Source organism: Megalops cyprinoides, chromosome 4, assembly GCF_013368585.1.
Source record: "Megalops cyprinoides isolate fMegCyp1 chromosome 4, fMegCyp1.pri, whole genome shotgun sequence".
Classification (NCBI taxonomy): Eukaryota; Metazoa; Chordata; class Actinopteri; order Elopiformes; family Megalopidae; genus Megalops; species Megalops cyprinoides.
The window spans coordinates 2,037,501-2,047,500 of NC_050586.1; the positions used below are offsets into that span (position 1 = coordinate 2,037,501).

Consider the following 10,000-nt stretch of genomic DNA (forward strand, 5'->3'; position numbering starts at 1 on the left):
GCACAGTGCAGCTTAGGTGCAACCCCCACAAGTGTTGCACAGTGCAGCTTAGGTGCAACCCCAACAAGTGTTGCACAGTGCAGCTTAGGTGCAACCTCCACAAGTGTTGCACAGTGCAGCGTCAGTAGATATGAAGCCATTGCAATACATCACATAAGACTGATCATGTAAAATGCGAGCTTCCAGACACCCCTGTCTTCTGCTATGCAAATACATGTAATTACTGACATGGGGACATCGCTTGACGGCTGGCGGTTTGTGGAGGTCTTTGAGCTTGGACAGAGCTGCTCTGATTCCGGGTTTCGGGGTTTACCCACCTCTCTCGGGGCAGCTGGTGGTTGGGGTTGTGGTGGCAGCGGACGCTGAGGCCGAACAGCTTGCGGGCGGCGCGCTGGATCTTCAGGCGCTGCGTCTCCAGAGAGCTCTGCAGGAGGCGGTAACGGGCCTGCAGGTCCCAGTCATTCCCCCACTGCAGCTGAATGCTGCTCACAGGCAGGAAGTGAGTGGCGGGAAGCCTCCTCAGAAAGGACTTAAACTCATCTGAGACCCGGGGGGCAGAGAGAGGGAGCAGGAGGGGGAGAGACAGAGAGAGAGGAGAGGTGAGGTGATAATGACAGCAAAAGGAAACGAGCAGGGACAGAGGAAAGGAGAGAGGGGGAGTGAGAGAAAAAAAAGAGAGGAAGAAAGAAAAAGAAGGAAAGATGTTTTACAAACACAAACACAACTAGAGCCAAGTAAATGAAAATGGTTCAGATTAAAATCCCTGAATTCCATCTCTGTTAGTCTTGTGTCTGACCGCAGGTGACTTCAGACTCTGTGGGGTGATGTTATGTTTTTGTTTGTTTGTTCGGCCCACCTCCCTCTGTCAGTTCTGCATCCCTGTAGTGAAAATTAATGCCATTCCTGTCCATTTGTTAGTGTTTCATATCTCGGCAGAAAGTATTTCTGTGCCTTTGAGGAAATTCAGCTGGGTTTGTGGGTCCTCTGTTATATATAACTGCCAGCTTTTATGTGGCTTTTTATTGCATGTTAATAATGCATAAAGCGGCAGTCATGTCAGGTGGCCACCGGTTTCCCTCACAGGAATAACTTCTTTTCTGCACTCCGCAAAGATTGACAGGGATGGAAAAATAGATTTGCTATTTGCTTTATGCGGCTACGTTATTACCATTTTTGCCTTGGGATAGATTAAAAAAAACATTGACATAATACAGAAAAATAGGGCATCAGTTTGCACAGAGAGAGCTTGTCTGTCTATCAGTCTGTATTACTGAAGGTGATCCATCAGCCAGATGTGACATTAAAGAGAGGTCCTGACTCTCTGTGGTCATTAACGATCCTCTGGCACCTATCACAAAGAGTACAGCATCGCTGGGTGTCCTGGCCAAAGTCCCAACCTGCCTCTCTCAATCTGGCCATCATCCTTCTGTTTAATTAGCTAAATAAATCCTCCCCTCTCCTTCTCAGCCGTTATGCGGTGAGCTTTCTGATGTTAAAAACGTTAACTTGTGGCCGGTCTTCCCCTCTGACAGACGGAGTCAGGAGGCCATGCATAATTCATGCCTGCTGTTTTGCTGATTGAACAGAAGAATTTAACACCCAAACCACAGGGTTTGAGCACATTTCAGAGCTGTAGTCCTGAAAAACGAATGGATTTTTTTTTACGTCTGTTGCATTCAGGATTTAGAGTTACATAACTCTTTATATCGCAGTGAAAAAGAATGGCTCAGGTGAAGCAGTGCACCTGTTATCACTCTTTACACTAGGGCTGGTATTCATAAGAGTTCCCAAGCATTCCGCAGGCAAACACAAGAATTTCTGAGCTGCTGACAGTGGCGAGCTCGCATGTGGTGGAGATGCCCTGCCGATCTGCACCCTGATTTCAGCGTGATCAATATCGATCAGAGAGGCCCTCTGCGTCTGAACCTCATCGCCAGCATCCACAGGCGCTGACTCTGTTGATAAACCTAATCTAATTTCATCCTTCCAGCCAGGCAATACTGAAGGGGAACTCCACCAAAAAAGATAATTGAAATTGTAATTTGTCTCTTGATTAATTCTGGTAATGCCAAAACGATGCACCTCTTCAAAGCACATGGGGTCCTATCTGAGCCAAGATCTGTGAATACATGTGTTTGGGCAGTTGGGCTTAGGGGAACCAGAAAAAACCGTCATCACAAACTCCATTTATAAATAATGTCTGTAGTGCCGGCTTGCTATCATCAATGGTTTTTCATGTCAAAGTCAAGTCACAAAGTGGTGAATCACTTTTTTTAAATGATCGTCTGGTCCTTTTGACTAGTGTCTGCTGCTTAATTAGACGATGCAAAGGAAATATTAAGAATCTGGTCATGGAGACCATGTTTTTATCAGTCAGCTGCTGTGAAACAAAACCTTTGCTCTGCCTGCCAGCGAGGGGATCTGTCTGGCCTTCCTGTTACCTGACTTCCTGCTACCTCACTTCCTGTCACCTGGCTTCCTGTCACCTGACTTCCTGTCACCTGACTTCCTGTTACCTGAGTTCTCAAAGTCCTTGTAGGAGGCAGCCCAGGACTCTGCCATCCCCAGCAGCGTATTCTCCATGATCTGGATGTCGGTGAGGGGGCAGTTGCATTGTGGGAACTCCTCGGCGCACTGGCATAGGCACTGGCTGTCGTGGCACACGTACTCGCCCTCGCCGTTACACATGATGTAGCTGAGAGCTGATTGGACGAACTTCTCCTGGAGATACTCAGGGAAGATCACCTGCAGACCTATTAGGAGACAGAGACAAAGCCACCAGTTGCAAAAAATGTCACCAACAACAACAAGCTGTACTGTTTTTTTTTTTTTTTGTACAATTCAGTTTTCTCTTGCTGGCCACATATAGTAGTGTTAAGATTTCATGTTGGATTAAAATCCTTGGTACCCCCTTAGGCAGGTTAGCGTAGTGCCTGGGCCTCCCTCGGTGTGTCCACAGGAAGCCGTGTAGAGCAGGAAGCAGGCAACGAGGGCTAACCTTGCTCTCTCTGTAATCTGCGCTTGCAGCTCCATCCATCAGTATAATGGGCGAAAGCCTGAAACGGATCGGTCCTGACCGCGAAAGCTGGACCGCGAACCGGGACCGCTCCACCCGCAGCCACCAGGAGCCAGGATTCATTTGGCGTGATGTATTCCCGGCTCTGAAACTTTAATGTGATTTGTGGGGGAGTCCAGATGGCCGGTTCAAGGAGCGCCTCCGCTCGCTGACAGTAGCCGTGCCAAAGCCCCCGTCCTCAGCAGCGCCAGGCTCGAGTCCCCTGCTCCTTCATTACATCATCCCTAAACGCCCTTGAAATCACGCCCCCCCAGTCCCCCCACCCCCTTTACGGAGCAAGAGCTGCTCTCTGCTTTCTGATCCAATTACATAACGTCCTGTAAGAAATCTCCCTTTGGCTGGATTTTAGTTTATTTATCCCAGAGCTTTTTTTTCAGCATTTACGACAAGAAAAGGTAGTAATGGACCTTTCTACCTGCAGCGTATTAGCAGATGTGTTTTTGATTGCAGTGCTCGTCGCGTTCGGAGTGCACTATAACAATGCCTTTCAAGCAGCAGGGTGATTGAATACTTCTTTTTGTCTTTCCCTGCTGTTGCACTCTGCCTTTAATTTACACACTGATGCTGTAGTTTACGTGGTGGGGCTGCTGTTTATGTGTCAGGGCTGTAATTTATGTGGAGATGTGGTGCTTTATGTGGTGAGACCTCAGTTTATGTGAGATGGCTGTAGTTTATGTTTTGAGGCTGTAGTTTATTTAATGAAGCTGTTGTTAGGTGGTGGTGACACTGTCATGTGGTGTCCTATGACTAGAGGGGTAGTATATGAGTTTGGAATTATATATTGATTGGATTTTTGTACTTATTATTTTCCCTCTTTCTCTCCCAACTTTGGAAATTGTATTTCTTGAGCTTGCCTTGCCACAATACTCTCTGCACAGGTGATTGCAGTCCTCCAGTACATCCATACACCAATGTGGACGTTTCTCGCACTAAAAGCCGCACTCAGCTCTACAGTGAATTGGCCTGTCATTGTAGGATAAGCAGTACTCCACTGACATCATCCAAGCACAGGCAGGCGACGAGTCGAAGGGGTTTGGGGAGTGAGGGACCCCTGGCGGATTTACCCACCCCTCTCCCAGGCTGAATAATATAAACCTAACAACTAAAGCTGCTGCTTCAATCACAACTACCGCACTCATATATAATCTAGCCAATCTTTTGCTCTGTCAGTGCAAAGATGGATTCTTATTTACATAATTTCACTCAAAAAACAAATCATGGAAAAAAACACAATTAAATTTGGTCCCAGGAGGACTTTCACAATGGAGTTTTCTCAAGTTGTCTCGAAGTGCCTGAGCGATTTCAGATGTCGTAGAAGTGACTGTTAAAGTGTGTAATCTCCTCTTTTCCAGAGCAGACACCTGACAAAGCTGTGAAGCTCCCGCTCTCTCCCCAGGTTCTATTTTTACCTGCTGACGGATGGGAGTGTGGCTCGGCTCGGGCGTTTCCGGGCTTCGTTAGCGTTTCGCATTGTGTTGGCAAAGGCACGGCTCATAAGCTTTCGATTTCATCTGGGATTAACTGTCCGTCTCGTGGCCACAAATTCACAGAATAATCATTACTTAACCCACTGAGGCGGTGCACCACATTACCTGAATGGGGCGCTGAGTTATGGGCCTTTTGCTGGCCTTTCACATAAAAAATAAAGACTTCTAAACTGAAAATCCAATTTTCTCCTCTGTGGCAGTGCGTTCCATGTCCTCCACAGTGCAGACACACACAGAAAGACAGAACCAGCCTTGACCCCGGTGGGGCGTATCACACATTCAGATTCCAGCTGATCCCACAATGGCGTGAGGCGTGTTTGGGCGTTAGGATTCCGTGAGTGTGCGGCACGTGGTTTAACCGTGTTCGGCGACGGGGTCTGGCACGCACGGATAATCACTGGCCAGACCGGCTCTGTGCGAGCGGTTTCTGCATCACTTCACCAAGCAGCAGCCCATTCCTGCTCTGAGCCTTATTCCTGCTGCATTCACGCCACCGACAGCCTCTCCACTTTGCATTATTTATTGTCTGAGTAAAAACACGTGTGGAAAACATGTGAGAGGGAAATAACCAGCCTGACCACATCGCAAATGCTCCGGATTAGCATTAACGCCTCAGGACATTTCACTGAAGAATTTGTAGGTTAAGCACCTGGTTCAAGAGTGAAATAAGAGGAGGCCACACATGGGCTCCACACTGCTGCCACTCCATACTTCAGACTCTCAAAGCCTCTGGGAACTGGCAGAGTGGAACCAGCCACAGATCCAGCTGTCTGCCTCTGGCCCTGATACCACCATCTCCTTACACATTAATCTGGAGCATGTTGCTCATACAGCACCATCCAGCCTTAAATACAGAGACCTGAGAGTGAGGACAGAAGGACAACACACACACACACACACACACACACACACACACACACACACACACACACACACACACACACACACACAAGCATACATGCACACGCATGCACACGTGCACACACACACGCACACGTACATGCGCACACGCACACATGTACACACACTCGCGCACACACAGACACGGGCATGCACACACACACACACACACACACACACACACACACACACACACACGCATACATGCACACGCATGCACACGTGCACACACACACACACACGTACATGCGCACACGCACACATGTACACACACTCGCGCACACACAGACACGGGCATGCACACACATACACACACAGCCTGGAGACAGTCAGACAAGAGATTAATGAAGGAGAATTTAAATGGATACTTTTTTTCAGTTTGTGAGTGAAAATACAATGCCAAAACAAAGTCAAAGGTCTAAAATCCAATATGGTCACCATGCTAGGGTACCTCAAACTCCCAATTTTCAGTTACCTTCCTTCAAGCTGTTTAAGATTGCATGTATATTGCAAATCTGTCGCCAGTTTTTTTTTTCTTTTGGTTTGGTTTGTTTGGTGGAGATCTCCCTTTGATTGCCTTTGGTAGAGAACGGTAAAAATCTTTACAGCATGTAAATAATTACATACATATATACACAAATAAATAAAAATGATAAGAAACTGTCAGACATTATAACTTTCTTTGTCTGCACGATACATATGAGGTACATGCTATTTTATTTCCTCACAAGCTTTACTGTCACATCTTAGTGAGTTAATTAAAACGGGACTGGTTTTCTGCAGGATGAAGGAGCTCTGAAGCCTTCCCTTCCTGATAACAGGTCCGCTAATGAGCGGGGATTCGCACAGACGTGAAACAGCTCCCTCGCTCTCTCCTCAGACTGGCCTACCACTGAAAGGCTCCATCACACAGGGCGCAACAAAGGATTCAAAGGCCTTTCTTTTCTTCCTCATCTCTTTATCTTCTTTTCCTCTAAGGACTGCTGAATGTCCTCAGCTCGGGTGTAAACGCTTTATACTGTGAGTAATAGATTTAATCTACTGGTCTCTGTGATCCGTTTTCTATGCACACATCGCTTGGGCCTCTGTCTTTCTCCACAGGGGAGTTCCACCATGACAGGAGCTGATATTAGTGCAGCTAGTAGCTGTGCTGGTAATAATATTACCATCATTTTAGTGCCTTTTCAATGGTTTCATCTTAGGAACACATTACTCCTCATAAAATATCTAGTTTCACAACAGTGGAGGTGTGCATTATCAATATATCTGCAGAGAGATGGACTTTATATATACGGTGTGTGGGTGAGTGTTTGTGTGTCTCTATGTATGTGTTAGTGTGTGTTTCTAAGAGCATGTTCTCAGCAATTGTCCTACTGTCTGTCAGTCATTCAGCTGACTTATTTTTAAGAGAATTTCAGAGAAGCAGATAGTTAAGTGTAATATTTTCAGGAAAACACGTTTTCAGGGAATGTCGCAGACCCAGGTGCATTTTGGGAGTAGCCAAATTATCTGAGGGTGCTGGTGGGCGTCAGAAGAGCGCACTAATTCACATGGACTTTCACACGAAACGCAGGGTGGCTAATTACTCTAACAGCAGAAAATTACACTTATAAATTGCCCTGCCGATGAGGCGGCCGGCGGAGGCCCGCTTCTAAAAGGAGCCCAGCGGAAATTGCACATTGCCAACGCCGGTGAATCGAGGCTGCAGTGTGGAAATGAGCATGGAGCTGTCCATGGTGCTGAAACAAAACACCCTCGTACAGATGCTGCCTCTCAGACTGAGGGAAAAATTACAGCGTTCCCTCTGACCTGATTTTAAAAAAGGACAGTATGCTTTTAGCCCTTTCAGACCGAATGCATTTATTTAATTTGCTTGAATGACAGCAGTGTCATGCATTGATTATTCCGATGAAACGTATGCCATGATCTTATAGATGCAATCCTTGGCAGTCTATACCTGAACAGATTGACACCCTACATTGTACATTTTCATGTGTAGAATAATATGAGCTGAATCACTTGAGAAAATGTTACCCTCCCTGACAAAGTAGCTGTAGACCTCAAAAGATGCCCTGGCAACAATCAAGAGTTTAGATTTTAATAGCAGGAGGAGGATACATTTGGTTATAAATTAAGTTCCTTTTCTTCTTCTGTTCTTTTATTTTTTTTCTTCCCGTTGCAAGCAATCTGCATTTATATAACTCTCAAGTGCTTGAAAGTACAAGGCCAGCAAAAAATTAAGCGAATGTGACAGTGGATAAGAAGGGAAATATTGCTGAAAAGAGGCTGTCAGCAGTGCGGCTGTTAAATGAGAAAAGGCAAAAAAAAACCTGATCAATAAAACAAAAGACTGTGTGGATCCATGGCTCAGCAGATGCAGCTGAGCGAGCGAAGATCCAGCCCCACACAGACGGGCTGATTTATGAGCCTGCTACCCCAGGAACAAACACACTCCCGTCCGTCCGGCTGCTTCTAATTTAGCGCTGACCCCCACAGTTGGCAGGACAGTCCTCATCAGGGTTACTGTAGTGACAGTCAGGATACGCCGCTTATAAAAACGCCACCCAGCTTGCTCCTGAAATGCACTGCTTTTAAAGATGCTTGGAGCTCAACTCATGCAAAGCACACGCCTCAAATGCTGTGTGCTGGTCGACAAATCAAAATGAATCAAAATTCTTCACGTTTATGGGGAACAGATTGAGGACTGTTGGAGAAGGACAGAAAAACACCTGGTAAAAGATGGCACTTTATTGCCAACTTCTACAGTCTGTGTGACACTTTCTAAGCAAGCTTCTAAGTGTGTGAGCAGTTGTGCATGATTTAAGGGCAACGTATTTACCATCCATTACGGTGCTCATATTTTTAATGTTATTTTTATTTCTATTTCTTCTTTAATTCAGCCTCTGCCTACATAGAAACTGCATTTCTTTTTTTCCAGGCAATTAATGCAAATGCATGCCTGCTTCGCCTGTCTGTTTATTCCATGTTTATAAATGCAGTTTAAATGCAATTAGCATTAAGCGCAGAATGTGATGCTGCACGGCTGGACAGAAGACCCTGGGGTTCCTCTCTCTTCTCTCTCTCTCTCACGCTCCAGCACAAAGTGTGGCTAAGGCCATTTCAGCTTATTCACATTTATTACCAACATTTTCATATCACATATTCATAAGTCTCTTCAGAGACGGGTAGCTCCTGCGAGAGTGGAATAAAAGAGAAGGCTCTACTTTTGTTTGGGCCTGAGTTATGGCTGCCACATCAGCGGGGGGGGGGGGGGTTGTGGGTCAAGGAGGAAGGAGACCGGACGCCTTGCTGCCCGGCGCTCCATTTCAGGAAGAACGAGATTTATTACACAAATTAAACGTACCTTCCCATTCAAGAAGCCACTTGTTAATTTCCACCTTAGTTTCATTCTCCCTCTCCCTCTGCCTGGAGTTATTTATAGTACCTCTCTGAGTCACCAAAGAGGACCACATACAAAATAAAGGAAAGAAACGGTCAACCTCATATTACTTTTTAAATCTCTCATATTACTGTTTTAATGTGGAGTTTAAACTGAAGTCTGAAAATAGCTTGCACTCCATTTACACTCTGATACATTTAGATTTATGTACTTGCTTCACAAGTTTTGCTTCCCAAATATTAAAATGTTGCTTGCCATTTCTTTATGTTGTTGTTCCTCTCTCCTGCACATTGCTAAATTTTCCCATATGTGTGTATATATATATATATATATATATATATATATATATATATATGCATACGTGTATATAAATGAAAAAAACAGGTCAGAACAGGTCACAGGCATTGCCTTGTGATCTCACACAGACTTTCTCAGTCGATGGAAATTCACGAAGGAGCATTTGGACTTTGTAATAATCATGAGAAACATTAGGCATCGCGCGGTTTCTCCTCTCTAATGAGTTAAAAGCAGTACCAAACCTCAAAGCAGCTCTATTTTTATGTTATCACGCTGCGGACTCAAACATGCAACCCGCTGGTTACGAGCCCGGCTCCCCAGCCAGCACCGCGGTCCTGCCCTGTGGGGCTCTGCCGCTTTCATTTCTAAACACACTCTTTGTAGTTGCAGGTGCACACCTGAATGAAGCTGTCGGGATTGTCTCAGCTTGGAAGAAAATGATTTCCCTCAAACTTGACATGCATTTCATTCAGCCAAGGCTCTGTTTTTTTTTTCCTTTCTATTTTATTTTTTTTTTTATCCGCCTCACAGGCGGAATTCACAAGGAGTCTGCGGTAAACAACGCAGAGCTTTGTCTGCGAGCGCCCTCAGGCCAAATGAGAATCTCGAAAGGAGAGCGCTGACTTTGGCCCGGGGGCATCTGCAGGTTCCTCATGCTGTTTGTTAGAGCATAGTAAAGTTTAATTAAAGAGAGCCAGCAGAACGGGCACGCGTGGCGGAGCGCTGAGCCTCGGCTAGCACACAGCTGAATGCTAATTACAGGCACCGCCGTGTGGCTGCGACCACTCGGCTTGGCACCAGCGGGGCTGCGGGGTCACGACCCCTCCTGCTGCGACCATC

At 45.9% G+C, this 10,000-nt stretch overlaps 1 protein-coding gene across 1 annotated transcript in view; it reads right to left on the reverse strand.

Moving 5' to 3' along the window:
- The window catches only part of LOC118776928 (BMP/retinoic acid-inducible neural-specific protein 1), an 85,154-nt gene that overhangs the window by 6,599 nt on the left and 68,555 nt on the right, over positions 1–10,000 (reverse strand). Inside the window, exons 6-7 of the mRNA XM_036527577.1 lie at positions 2,517–2,753; positions 318–540 (exon numbers count right to left, since the gene is read on the reverse strand). Of these exons, the coding sequence (XP_036383470.1) occupies positions 318–540; positions 2,517–2,753 (460 nt within the window). The remainder of the gene's footprint in view (positions 1–317; positions 541–2,516; positions 2,754–10,000) is intronic.